Here is a 14,040-nt window from a genome sequence, read left to right on the forward strand (position 1 = left end):
TTTTTTTTTTTTTTTTTTTTTTTTTATCCTTTCATAGGGGTGTGTCAGCTTCCAGATAATCTGCTTTCTTAAGACTTCTAATAAACCTTAGACAATGCAGTGGGGCAGAGCCTGGGCTGGAGGGCATTTGCAGGCAAGCCCTAGTGTTAGACTCACAGCTCTTCATTCCTTCTGCTCCCTAGCCAGTGCTCCATGTCAGACCCCACACACTGAACATGGGGAGAGCTTATGACTCACTCTTGGCTTGAGAGTTTCCATTTCAGTCCAGGCTGCTTCTGCTTCCTCCAGGAGCTCTGAAGTTTCCCATGCAAATTGCACACCTGGTGGTCTGCCCCATAGACTCAGAATTTCTCAGGTGAGTAGCAGATGAGCAGCCCTATTTGGGAGGTTCAAAGAACATTTACTTAGTGTCTTCTTTTACATCCATTGACATATCTGATTTGCTTTTCCTTGGCTTACTTCTAAATCACTTCTTTATTTCTCAAGTGGAGTTTGGAAGAGGAAAGAAGGAGCCCCTAGGCCTCAATAGTGTCATGAAAATCCACCCACTTTCTGTAGGATAATCTGCAGATGAATATTTAAGAGTTGCTTACCACTAAATTCTCCTATCGTTAGAAGCCCATCTTTTCTGTGCCCTCCTTCAGATGGATTAAAGACTTAAACATAAGACTTAATACCGTAAAAACCCTAGAAGAAAACCTAGGCAAAACCATTGAGGACATAGGCATAGGCAAGGACTTCGTGACTAAAACACCAAAAGCATTGACAACAAAAGCCAAAATAGACAAATGGGACCTAATCAAACTCCAGAGCTTCTGTACAGCAAAAGAAACAATCTTTAGAGTAAATTGGCAACCAACAGAATGGGAAAAAATTTTTGCAATCTATCCATCTGACAAAGGGCTGCTATCCAGAATCTACAAAGAACTAAAACAGATTTACAAGAAAAAAACAAACCCATCTGAAAGTGGGCAAAGGATATGAACAGACACTTTTCAAAAGAAAACATACATGAGCCAACACACATATGAAAAAATGCTCATCATCACTGATTATTAGAGAAACGCAAATCAAAACCACATTGAGATACCCCCTCACACCAGTTAGAATGGCGATCATTAAAAAATCTGGAGATAACAGATGCTGGAGAGGATGTGGAGAAACAGGCACACTTTTACACTGTTGATGAGAGTGTAAATTAGTTCAACCATTGTGGAAGACAGTGTGGCAATTCCTCAAGGACCTAGAAATAGAAATTCCATTTGACCCAGCAATCCCATTACTGGGTATATAGCCAAAGGATTATAAATCATTCTATTATAAAGACACATGCGCATGTATGTTCATTGCAGCACTGTTTACAATAGCAAAGACCTGGAACCAACCCAAATGCCCATTGATGATAGACTGGACGAGGAAAATGTGGCACATATACACCCAATTCTCAATTACTACCATAGTCTGTTGTCCAGTTCTCAATTGCTACCATAGTCTGTTGTACTCATGGCTTCCTGGAGAAATAAAGAATTAGTAGGAGCTGATTAGAATTTTTCCAATGCATAGAAACAGCAGGGCGCGTGTGTCATCACTGAGTATGCTGCTCCCTCGCAGTGACTTGTGTCAGACTAGGGTGTGTGTGTGCATGATCTTCCATTTCTGATTATGCCCTCTTATTACCCCCACCCCAGAATTAATTTGCCATCAAAATACTGGAGTGAAAAGGGGTAGGTTAGTTAGAGGTTTTAAGTAAATGGTTTACCACCACAGCTCGTTGGCAGCAATTAAAATGCAAATCCTCTCACTCAGTAGTAGGATGGAGCTTTGATGTATCCTTTTGTAGGAGGGAAGAACCAATAGCTGATGTGGTAATCGGGGCTCATCAGCAGAAATTGCTTCATTTCTATGCTCTCAGGCAGTTTTGTAGAGCACTGAATTTTGGGAAATAGAACCAGGGCACTGGAAGAAAGAGCGGGTTCTGCCCGATGGTCCTGTGTGATAGGGAGAGAATTCCCAAGCACAGAATGCTTCTTTCTGTTTGCAGCAGGCTCTTGCCTGACTGTATTTGAGTTAGGATAGAAACTCCAGTTGTGTTCAAAGAATTAAGGTCTGAGGTCCTTCCCTAAGAATAAAACTGCCTGTGTAAAAATTACAAATATAACTGCCTCTATAGGACTAATAAATTAGTCATGAGATTAGAAATTATGGCTTAGGAATTATGCAGCTAGAGTCCACAAGATTCTAAACCATCCCAATTGCTCCTAAGGATAACACCACTATTGTAAAACCTAAGATTAGTGCTCGGGCTATTTTGCAGACCCTGTATTGGAGGGATCAGCTGGTGCCACCCAGCTCGATAAACTGGCTCACTTGGTCTTGTGGCTCCCACTCGGGAACCAACTGAGCACAGCAGGGTAGCTTTGACTCCCTGTGATTTCATCTCCCACCTGACCAATCAGCCCTAGCCCTCTACCTGCCAAATTACCCCTAAAAAGCCCCAGTCTCCGAATTTTCAGGAGACTGATCTGAGTAATAATAAAACTCCCATCTGCCATCCAGCCAGCTCTATGTGATTTAAACTTTCTCTATTGCAATTCCTCTGTCTTGATAAATCCACTCTATCTGGGCAGTGGGCAGAATGACCCAAAGGGCGGTTACCAGAAAGCATCATCAGAAATCCTGAGGGTGACTGCAGCTTGCAGAAAGATGCCCTGCCGCAGGTTCTCCTGTATCGACTACATTCTGCAGCTGGGGATTTTCAGCTAACTTAAGACATTCTGAAGACAGTGAGTTCCAAACGGGTCAAGAATGGATTTAAGTTATAATTTAAAGTTTATGTCAGGGAGCATTTGTGTCAAGAAATGAGACAAGGGTGATTTATGTGAATTCTCTAAAATAAGAGGAAGGATTTTTCATCTAGAGCTATGCTGTCCAGTACTGTAATGGTGAACCGCATCTGGACAGGGAGCATTTGAAATGTGTCAGTCCAAATTGAGGTGTGCTATAAAGATGACCTGTAAATTGCATTATAAAGAATTAGAATGTAAAATAACTCATGTAATTGTTTCAGATTGATTTCATATTGATACACAATTTTGGATGTGTTAGAATAAAGTAAAATTAACTTCATTTTTTTTAAACTTTGTGGCTATAAGAAACTTGAACATTTTAAATGTGGCTCATGCTCTATTTCTGCTGGACAGCCTAGGCAGGATTTCATCATAATTCTCCTGTCTGCATAGGGTTCCTTTCTCCCACTAGAGGGAGATATGTTCCAGCCTCAGGAAATCTGAGGTTAGTGTGTAAATGTCCCTGCTTTCGAATGAACTCTTAAAAAAGCAGCAGCAAAAAAGGAGCTTAAGTTTTTGCTTTATTTTAATCCCGGATAATTCTGACATTTCTAAAGGTTGCACTTTGTGGGGAAGTAAGGCTAAAACAGAAGAGGGACGAGGCAGAAAGTTTTTCTACCCTCTTTGCCTTCATGAATTCAGATTCTTTGTTGGATTTCTTTGTTGGATCACAATAACTTGTCATTTGTTCACCAACTGTTCCCTTGGACTTGAGTCTGTGTGTAGTGCAACACACATATAGGTGTGCACACACACACACACACACACAGTGGTCCTGTGTGCAGCTGTTGCAGAGAGGACCAGTGCCCTACTGCAGTCGCACACTTCCATGACACTCCCAGACCACTTGGAGTGCACCGTGGCTGGAGCTCCTAGAGGTGTGCCCCGTGTGCCCTCGGTCAGTGTGCCTGCCTCCCTTTTCTGTTTTTCCTAAGTGTTGCTTGTGGTCTGAGGCTGGGGTTGCTGTTTGCATCTAATGTGTGTAAATCTGCCCCTTAATCCTACTCTGAAATCAGCATTAGTTCATGATTGTATTTTAGTGACAGCTCTCTCTCTCTCTCTCTCTCTCTCTCTCTCGGTGTTTCCTTCTGGGTAGCTCCTTTTTGGTGTTTGTGGTTTTTATACTTTGGTTGATCTGATAAGCATTCATATTTCCCCATTCTTGTCTATGTACTCTTTGTCCTTTTGTGGGGGAGGAGTGAATCTCAGCCATTCTGATGGCTCTGTCCTACTCTTAACTGAGAACTCTTAAGTTTGTATCTCCAGCTTAGAGCATTCCCTTGAGCTGCGCTCACACCCATGCAGCTGCCTACAGGACATTGCGCAGCCTCAGCATCGGCCCCCACAGCATTCCTTTCTGCTTCATGGCACTCATCGGCACTATCGTAGTTTCTTATTATGTGTTTGTGTACCTTCCCCGGTACACAGTAAGCCCCAGGAGGACAAAAGGCACGCTAGTGTGGTTCCATTTCATTCCTAGTATCTTGTACTGTGTCTGGTACAAGCAGTGTTTGCAGATTTTATCTTTCGTTTCAAATCAACTGGTTTACTTATAAACATGCTTATTACCATTATATAAGTATCTTAGGATATTTTGTTAGCATTATATCATAGCAGCTCTGATCAGCATAGTTTTGTGCATAGTTGGTGTCAGCATTTCTAACAGCGTCTGTGCTTGGGACATTTGCTGTAACCCTTCCCATGTTTTCCTGTGTTGGAAACTCTTCTCTGTTGATCTTTCCTTTTGTGACCCTTATTACAAGCCAAATTTCCATCAGTGCCTCTATGTATTTCCAGGAACTTAGGTCACAGAACACTGGAAAGAAAGGTCAAGGAATGTGGTATGTTTCCGTTCCTGTAGTTTAGTCCACCGTCTGCTTTTCCAGGACATATTCCAATTCTTTTAGTGCTCCAGCTATTCAGCCAACCCAGTTTTGTTTAGCTTTGTGACTAATGGAGGCTGTTTTTCTTTTTTGTCAGAACATGAAGAGGAACTGGACCAGGAATTTGAGCTGGAGACTGACACTTTATTTGGAGGACTAAAGAAGGTATAAAGTGGATGAATAATAAATCTTCTGAGTTTTCAAACCTGATTTCAATGTTTCACATCATGTTTGTATTTGGAGGAGATCCAGGAATCGTATTCAGCAACAATCTGGAATTCAGTGCCCTTTCTGCTGTAAAGGTGTGAGCGTGCTGTGTTGAGGAAGGCATTCCCAGGGTCTCTATCTTCTTGTCCCCTGTTCCCCTCTGAAGATACCAGAAATCTGATTAACCTTATCAGGTAGGACAGTGTTCACAAAGCTCAGGAAGTTCCTTCTTGATCTAGCCAGGTCCATCAAAAACACAGGTAACCCCTGGACACTCCCACACCGACTGTTGGCAGCTGCGGAAACATCTTCCTTTTGGCCTCTGAGCACCCCTGGCTGTCCATGCTGCTGCAGAGCGTGCTGGGAATTCCCATCCCTCCTCCTCCTGGTAGGGCGGTGCCAAGGGTCTGGCTCACTTGTTTTCAGTGGCAGCTCATTTTGTCTGCTTTGGTAGCAGGCGGAGTGGGTGCTGTTCTTTCACATACCCATATCTTTCTAGATGTGACCAGAAGCACTTCTGTGCTAGAGTATATATTCTGGGTAGGTACCAGACTCTTCTCTTCCTGTTGAGAGATGCTTGACTACTTTATTCTCCTACCAGAACCCCTGTCCTTCTGAGGCTGGGGTTCTTCTAATTCTTCTCTATTCAGTTTCTCAGGACCCCATTTCAGTTATAACTTGGACTGCAGGGGTCCAGTGCCCAGCTCATGTGTGGGCTTTGGGTCAAGGTGAATTATGGGCTGCATATTTGTTTTTCTAAGTATTTTTATGTGTTTTTAAAATGGTATCAGAGCATTGTTTGTTTTGTTTTCTATTTTTACTTTATGTAATATGCCAAATAGATTATAAATTCAATCAGCCTTTGGGACATAAAAGACACTTTGCATTCCAGGTTCTGAACAGTCTGTTTATAAATTAACTTTTTCAAGACAGTTCATTTCCAAGTTGGGTACTGCCTGTACTAATATTTTTCGAAAGTTGCAGATCTTGCGTGAAATTGTAACAAATGTAGCTCAGTTTCCGTTTTGATTTGCTAGGGTCGCCTGTTCCTTTCTCCCAGCTCTGTACAGAGGCATATAGAAGATACAAGGCCCATGCTTGTCTGGAACTAGGAAGAGCATCCCGCCCTGCATGGGGTGAAATTCTCGGCTTTTGTTGCTCTACCCACCAGATACTTCCGTGAAAAGTTAGATGTAAATTGAATTTTCATCCATGGCATCCATTTCTAGTCGTTTCTTATTGAAATAAGCCCCTTTTATGATTCTTAGTAAGAATGTAATGTGGGTAGTATCGTGCCCACTTCAGAGACGAGGAAATTCGGGAAGCTTTGTCACCAAGTGGAATTTGAGATGTAATAGGAGGTAGCCTTTGTGAGTGTCTCGGATCTATTCTTTAGAAATACAATACTACTGGATGTTTTATAAAAAAAAAAAAAGGTGATTTTTTTTTTTTCCTTTTAGAGTTAAAATTCAAGAATTTCAGATAATACTGGAAATATAAAATTATTTGCCAGGGGTAAAAGTAAGCAAACACATTTGAGAGACTTTTAGCTGAAAAGGGGCCGTGGTGAGGCAGCATGAGAACGTGAACACAGGGTCAGGCTCCAGCAAGTGTTGGAGCTGCCGCAGATTTCATTGTCAAGGGCAGGCTCAGCCCAGCCATGTGTTGCTACTTCTAGACAAAGGGGCTTTGTCTGCACTGACTTCCTGGCTCCTGTGCTTCACTAGGTCAAGCCCAGTTGCTTGACTCCCTGCAGAGGCTCCAGAGCCCTGCGGAGATGACCTTTTCTCAGTGCTCTCCGCGACAGCTCACGACAGCGCGGGAGGCAGGAGCGTTGTTGCTGGAGCCAACTCTGCCCTCACAGAAAAGTACATGTAGCACAGGCGCGCACTCTGGGAGCACCAAGGATTCAGTCTTTTGCCATCCTGACAAATCTGTCCAACCCTCTGTCCATCTGACTATCCGTTCATCTACCAGTGCTGTGAGCACCTCTCATCTTCTCATCTGTCTGCTGCTCAGCACCTTGCATGTGGGGTGGGTGGTTTGGAGGCCTAGAATGTATGGAAGAAATGGTGAGTCCTGTGAACATCCAGCAGGCGACGGACATTGATATGGGTCCTCAGGTTCTACACACTCCTTGCTGAATTATTTCTTTTCTCGGAGGCTGCAGGAGGTGGCAAGCACATGCTACTTTGGTCCAAATTCTAATCAAAAGAAGATATTAGGTGTGACTAGAAGGCATGAACTTCAGAAGAAAGCTTATGTTTTCTGACCTACCCATCCCTTGAATGTTAGTCTGCAGCTGGGCTGGTAAACCTCAGCACTGCTGACATTTTTTTTTTTTTTTTTTTTTTGAGACGAAGTCTCCCTCTGTTGCCCAGGCTGGAGTGTGGTGGCGTGATTGCTCACTGCAATCTCCACCTCCTGGGTTCAAGTGATTCTCCTGCCTCAGCTTCTGGAGTAGCTGGGATTACATGTGACTGCCACCATGCCCAGCTAAATTTTGTATTTTTAGTAGAAATGGGGTTTTACCATGTTACCAGGCTGGTCTCGAACCCCTGACCACATTTGATCCACCCCCTGCTTGGCCTCCCAAACTGCTGGGATTATCGGCATGGCCCACCATGCCCAGCTGACCTTTTATTTTATTTTACTGAGACAGAGTCTCACTCTATAGCCCAGGCTGGAGTGCAGTGGCACAATCCCGGCTCACTGTAATTCTCCATCTCCTGGGTTCAAACAATTCTCTGGTCTCAACCTCCCAAGTAGCTGGGATTACAGGCATACACCACCACACCTGGCCAATTTTTGTATTTGGTAGAGATGGGGTTTCACCATGTTGGCTAGGCTGGTCTCCAACTCCTGGTCTCAAGTGATCCACCCGCCTTGGCCTCTCAAAGAGCTGGGATTACAGGCGTGAGCCACCATGCCTGGCCACATTTTATATTTTAAATATTATTATTTTTTAGTGATGGGGTTTTGCTCTGTTACCCAGGCTGGAGTACAGTGGTACAATCATAGCTCACTGCAGCCTTGAACTCCTGGGCTCAAACGATCCTCCTGTCTCAGCCTCTTGAGTAGCAGGGACTACAGACATGCACCACCATACCTGGCTAATTTTTAAATTTTTTGTAGAGATGGGATTTCACTATATTACCCAGGCTGGTCTTGAACGCCTAACCTCAGCCTCCCAAAGCACTGGGTTTATACGTGTGAGCTACAGTGCCTGGTCACTACTGACATTTTAGATCAGATGGCTGTTGTGGGGAGCTGCTCTGGACATTGTACAATGCTTAGCAGCATCCCTGGACTCTACCTAGTAGATGCTAGCAGCATTTCCTGTCCTAAGTCTTAACAATTTAAAAAGTCAGCTGGGTGTGGTGGCTTACTCCTGTAATCCCAGAACTTTGGGAGGCTGAGGCCAGCAGATCACTTGAGGTCAGGAGTTTTGAGATTAGCCTGGCCAAGATGATGAAACTCTGTGTCTACTAAAAATATAAAAATTAGCCCGGCATGGTGGTGTGTGCCTGTAATCCCAGCTACACCAGGGGCTGATGCATGAGAATTGTTGGAACCCAGGAGGTGGAGGTTGCAGTGCACTGAGATCGTGCCACTGCACTCCACATTCCAGCCTGGGTGTCAGAGTGATACCCTGTCTCTAAAAACAAAAACAAATAAAAAACAGTTTAAAAAGTCTCCTTGCATTGCCAAGTGCCCCCAGGGGGCAAAATCATCCCCTTTTAAGAGCTGCTGGTCTATAGCAATATTTAAGGGCTCTGCCCCCACTCCCTTGGTCATGCTGATTTGCCATTCTTACCTTAGCTCATGCTGTTCCTCTTCTGGATTGGGCCTCACACCCTCTGTTTGGCCCTCACTCACACTTCAGATCATAGCGGGCTCCCTGTCACGGAAGCATTGCCTGAACCTCAAGCTGGGCTTGGTTCTTATAGTTCATGACACTTGCCTGCCTCTCTCTTTACTTCCTTCCACAAATACAGCTTTCAATGAGAGTGTCTGTGCTCGAGTCCATCTGGAGTGCTGGGGACAGTGGTGAACCAGACAGACAACATCCCTATGCTAGTGTCTCCTACCAGGGATGGGCTGACTGCAAATAAATGAACAAACAATGGCCACAGATTAAGCTAAATGATTTGAAGGCTGTAAATAGGGTGATAGGGCTGCACTGTTTTGGATCCAATCGTGTACTCTATTATGACAAATTTATTTGTAGAATTTTATTTGGTGTTGTCCTTTCTCATTTAGCTTGTGGGTCCCACAAAAGCAGGGCTGGGATTTAATCATTTCTGTATCTTAAATGCCTGGAGCAGAGTCAGTGGATATTTTACTGAATTTAACTACAGGCAAGAGTGAAGTGCCAGGTTGCAGCATGGAAGTGAAATTCGTGGGTCCTGCGTGCCTCTAGATGGTGGTGTAGGCAGGTGGGCTAAGTGGGACAATGTGTAGAGTCAGAGTAGGGAGAAGACCATTCTGGGCACAAAAAATCACAAACTGCTTCTGGGAGAACGGGGCTGACCATCACCTGAGCCCCAAAGAATGGGTAGGGTTTGGCAAGATCATCAGTAGAGGAGACGCTGCTCCAGTGGTGTTGCCACAGTTAGAAAAGGGAAGGACGTATTAGGGAAATAGTGACTCAAAGTGAAGCTACATTTAGGAGGGTGAAAGGGAGCTGGACCTGACTGTAGTCCTCCAATTTTTGGCAATGTCCAGGTTTGGAGGATTACAGCCCAAATCAAGAATGCCTTTGAGCTTTGGCATTTCTTTGGGGCTAAGGCTGATTGTGCTTGCCCAGACAACAGATGTGGTATGGGAGCTTGTGTAGGTGTGGCTGTCAATGGCTGTTCAGATTCCATATGCTCTGATTTTTGAATCCTGTTTTGTAATGTTTGCTCTTCCAGGCTCTCAGGGTAAAAGCCACTCTCTGCACCCAACCCGCAGGCTCTGGTGTGCTATGCTAGAGCCTGTGTGTGACAGGAATGGGGCGGGCCCAGCCTCACTGGCTTCTGACGTGACCCATTGTCATATTTGCCAGTCCCTTTCTCTTTCTTCTTGCTGGTCTTCTCTGTAGCAATGCCAGGGAGATAGGGAAAATGTTTCAGTGCCCATGTTGCTTGCTTGATGGAGTAAACATGTTTCTACACAGCAGTGTCTGAACCAAACTGATACAAATGAAGTTCTATGTCAGGTATATTGACATTAATTTTTTTCCTTTTATTTAGGATTCAAGATCATAAATACTTGGCATAGTGGAAAGAGCACAGGTTTGGAGTTGGACAGGCTTGAATTCAGATCTGGCTTTGCTACATCTGGGAAAATCCTTTACCTCCTTTCAAAAGAATTTTTTTTTTTTTTTTTTTTTTTTTTTGAGACGGACTGAAGTACAGTAGTGCGATCTTAGCTCACTGCAAACTTTGCCTCCCAGGTTCAAGTGATTCTCTTGCCTCAACCTCCTGAGTAGCTGGGGTTATAAGTGTGCACCACCACACCTGCTAGTTTTTGTACTTTTAGTAGAGACGGTGTTTCTCCACGTAGGCCAGGCTGGTCTCGAACTCCTGGCCTCAAGTGATTCACACATCTTGGCCTTCCAAAGTGCTGTGATTGCCGATGTAAGCCACTGTGCCTGGCCTCATTTACCTCCTTTTAGCCTCAGTTTTGTTACCTGGAACATGGGAATACAAGGTCATGGAGAAAGAGGTGATGGACAGAAAACACCCAGCATGCTTGTGCTTAGTGCAGAATACATGCGCAATACATGTTATTGTAGTTATTGTTATTTTTCCTTTCATGGATGAATAATTCCTTGCTTTAGCATTAAGGATTGCTGATTCTCAGCTGGGGGTGGTGGCTCACGCCTGTAATCCCAGCACTTCAGGAGGTTGAGGTGGGTGGATCACCCGAGGTCAGGAGTTTGTGATCAGCCTGGCCAAAATGGTGAAACCCGGTCTACAAAAAATACAAAAATTAGCCAGGTGTGGTGGCGGGTGCCTATAATCCCAGCTATTTGGGAGGCTGAGGCAGGAAAGTCACTGGAACCCGGGAGGTGGAGGTTGCAGTGAGCCGAGCCCATGCCATTGCACTGCAGCGTGGGCAACAAGACTGAGACTCCATCTCAAAAAAAAAAAAAATTGCTGATTCTCCCTTTTCAGCAAGGAGGTAATGTTCTACAGAGAGATATTTACATGTAGAGGGTGGGGTTGCTATTGAAAAGAGCTCTCAAAATTTTAATGCATTATGAAGAGTGTTACAAGTAATCAATTCTGTGCTTTCCTGAGGATGCATTTTTCCGTGGCAGGTTTCAGACCTCTAAATAAGCTGTTCTTTCAGAAGTAAAATCAGAGAGGACTTTACAGTGCCTGTGAGGAGGCTTAGGAAGCATAGACAGAGGCAGACAGGAGAGCTTGAATCTGAATGACTGTGAACATAGAGAAAGAGGTACATCCCTAAAGACAGTTTTTAGCTATTCATGCTTTGCCCATGAAGATTGTAAGATTTAGTTTATTTTTAAATGCCTCTGCATTTTAATACTTCAGAAAAACAACATTCCGTTTTGACTCATTTAACCAGTGAGTTAAATGCGTGCCTACTCTGTAAGCTGCTTCCAGGCCACATGCTGGGGATACTGTGACATTTCAGGCTCAGTCTCTGTCCTCAGTGGGCTCTGAACTTTGGGGGAAGGTGATGATGAGACGGTGAGCAGCTGGTGCAACAGCCGCAGGGGCTTGTGGAGACAGAGGTTGCAGAGAGCCCCACCTGCAGGAACTCAAGGGAAGGGGTGGCTGGGAGACAGGAATGGTGGGTGAACAGAATAGCATGCCTGACAACCTGGATTTGAGTGAAATAAATTCAGCTTGGCTAGAAGGTTGAGTTGTGAGGAATGAATCACTCAAGATAGGCAGGGGATTGATCATAAAGGCCATTGGGTGCCATATGTGGAGTCTGGACTTGATCCAGAGGGCAGCGGTCAGTGCTTGAAGGATTTTGGGTGCCATTTCCTCTGTGGACTCTTTCTGGAGCTCTCTGACTGATTTTCCTGCCTTGTCCTGCTTCTCTGTCTCCTCTCTCTCTCCATTTGAATGCACACACACACACACACACACACACATTCTCTCTCTCCCTCCCTCCCTCCCTCTCTCTCTCTCTCTCTCCTGATCTGTTAGTTTTGCAGAGCTAAACCCTTGGTTCTGCCTTCACCTTATTTTCTCCTAGCTTTTTCAAGGACTTTTTTTTTTTGACAGAGTCTCACTGTGTCACCCAGGCTGGAGTGCAGTGGTGCGATCTCCGCTCACAGCAACCTCTGCCTCCTGAATTCAAATGATTCTCCTTCCTCAGCCTCCCAAGTACCTGGGACTACAGGTACCCGAGACCACGCCTGGTTAATTTTTGTATTTTTAGTAGAGACTGGTTTTCACTATGTTGGCCATGCTGGTCTTGAACTCCTGAACTTGTGATTTGCCCACCTCAGTCTCCCAAAGTGCTAGATTACAAGCATGAGCCACCACGCCCGGCCCTCAAGGACCTTTTCAATGAAACAGTAATATTTCCCATAAACTACTAGATAGAAAACAGAACAGAGCAGGGTACCTGGTGGCTAAGAATTAATCAGCAAATTTGATATTTATCCATTCATATGGTAGATCGTATTTTTACATGAGACAGAGAGCTACAATTCCTGTTGCTGTTCTCACCAGGAAATCACTACCATCTTATGTTTTCCCTACCTATCTGCAAATTTACATGTCAGGAAGAAAATCTAGCAGGGATGAGACTAGAGACAAAAAGTCATGTACTGATGTGTAAAGAGCCGGCATTCTTTGTGTTCACAAGGAGGAAGCAAACCTTTCTTCCATTGCTAATCCATGGGTTTCTTTTTCTTCTTTTCTATTTTGAGACCGTCTCACTCTGTTGCCCATGTTGGAGTACAGTGGCACAACCACGGGTTCACCGTAACCTCTGCCTCCCAGGTTCAAGTGATTCTCCTGCCTCAGCCTCCCAAGTACCTGGGCCTACAGGCATGTGCCACCACACCTGGCTAACTTTTTGTATTTTTAGTAGAGACTGGTTTTCAACATGATGGCTAGGCTGGCCTCAAACTCCTGGCCTCAAGTGATCCACCCGCCTTGGCCTCCCAAAGTTCTGGGATCACAAGTGTGAGCTACCACGCCTGGCCTCATCTGTGGGTTTCTTGTCCCTGCCATCTGGAGACTCTTCAGTCCACATTCTCCTTGTCTGGAGGGACTGGCATGGAACACAGGAATCTGTCTCTAAGCAAGCCTCTTTGGGAAGGGGAAAAGCTGTGTAAAATCTAATTTTCTGTTAGTAAAGACAGGCTGAACATTCACACACATAGCCAAATCACTTATTAACCTGCTCCCATCAGATGGAGGGAGGCAGAGATATGGCAGACATGGTGGAATAATCTTTGAGGGGCTGCGGCTTAATGAAAATGAGTTAGGGCCTAACCTCTGTAAACTCACCAGAGTTTACACACCTGAAACACAGGAAACATTGCCAAGAGCTCCATGTTCCTTTACAAGAAATCCCCAACCCCGATGGGCATGTTCACCTCAATTCAACAAATATTTTAAAGAGCCTACTAATGTGTGAGGGAGTCGGAGGCAAAGATGAAGACATTGCCACTGTTGGGGATGGTGAGAAATTTCTCAGCCACAAAGCAATCAGTGTACAAGTCAGTGCTTACTACCTGCTTTCTGGTCTGGGTTGTGATGATTGCTGTGGGTTAAGGAAGAGGCATGGTTTCTCTCTTCGAGTTTACACTGTTTGAGAATTCCAGGCAGACACCCCTAGCTTTAAAACGGCTGATGTGTGAAGTATCTAACAAGGGCGAGGGCTGCACACAGCCAGGACAATTGGCCCTGCTTGTGGGTCCTGCCTGAAAGCTGGCCTTGGCATGCCATTTAACAACGTGTTTCTGTCTGTATGATTGACCCTAGTCTGTGTAGCCAAATTTGCTGGAAGAGTTTCTAGCCTTGGAGTGATCAGAGAGGACTCCCTGGAATCAGTGGATTGGAGCTGAGTCTTGAATACAAGCCTATTTTGTTGTTTAACAAAAATAAAGTTCTTTGGTT

General features: G+C 44.6%; 1 protein-coding gene across 9 annotated transcripts in view; it reads left to right on the top strand.

Moving 5' to 3' along the window:
* Positions 1–14,040, top strand: part of HHAT (hedgehog acyltransferase) — a 354,783-nt gene that overhangs the window by 33,297 nt on the left and 307,446 nt on the right. For all 9 annotated transcript variants that reach the window (XR_005199664.1, XR_005199669.1, XR_005199665.1 and 6 more), the window contains one exon: positions 4,827–4,894. Coding sequence is in view for 1 of the 9 variants with exons in the window: in XM_017525581.2 (XP_017381070.1) it covers positions 4,827–4,894 (68 nt within the window). In the remaining 8 variants the exon portion in view is untranslated. The remainder of the gene's footprint in view (positions 1–4,826; positions 4,895–14,040) is intronic.

This window comes from Cebus imitator, unplaced genomic scaffold (assembly GCF_001604975.1).
Source record: "Cebus imitator isolate Cc_AM_T3 unplaced genomic scaffold, Cebus_imitator-1.0 Scaffold38, whole genome shotgun sequence".
Classification (NCBI taxonomy): Eukaryota; Metazoa; Chordata; class Mammalia; order Primates; family Cebidae; genus Cebus; species Cebus imitator.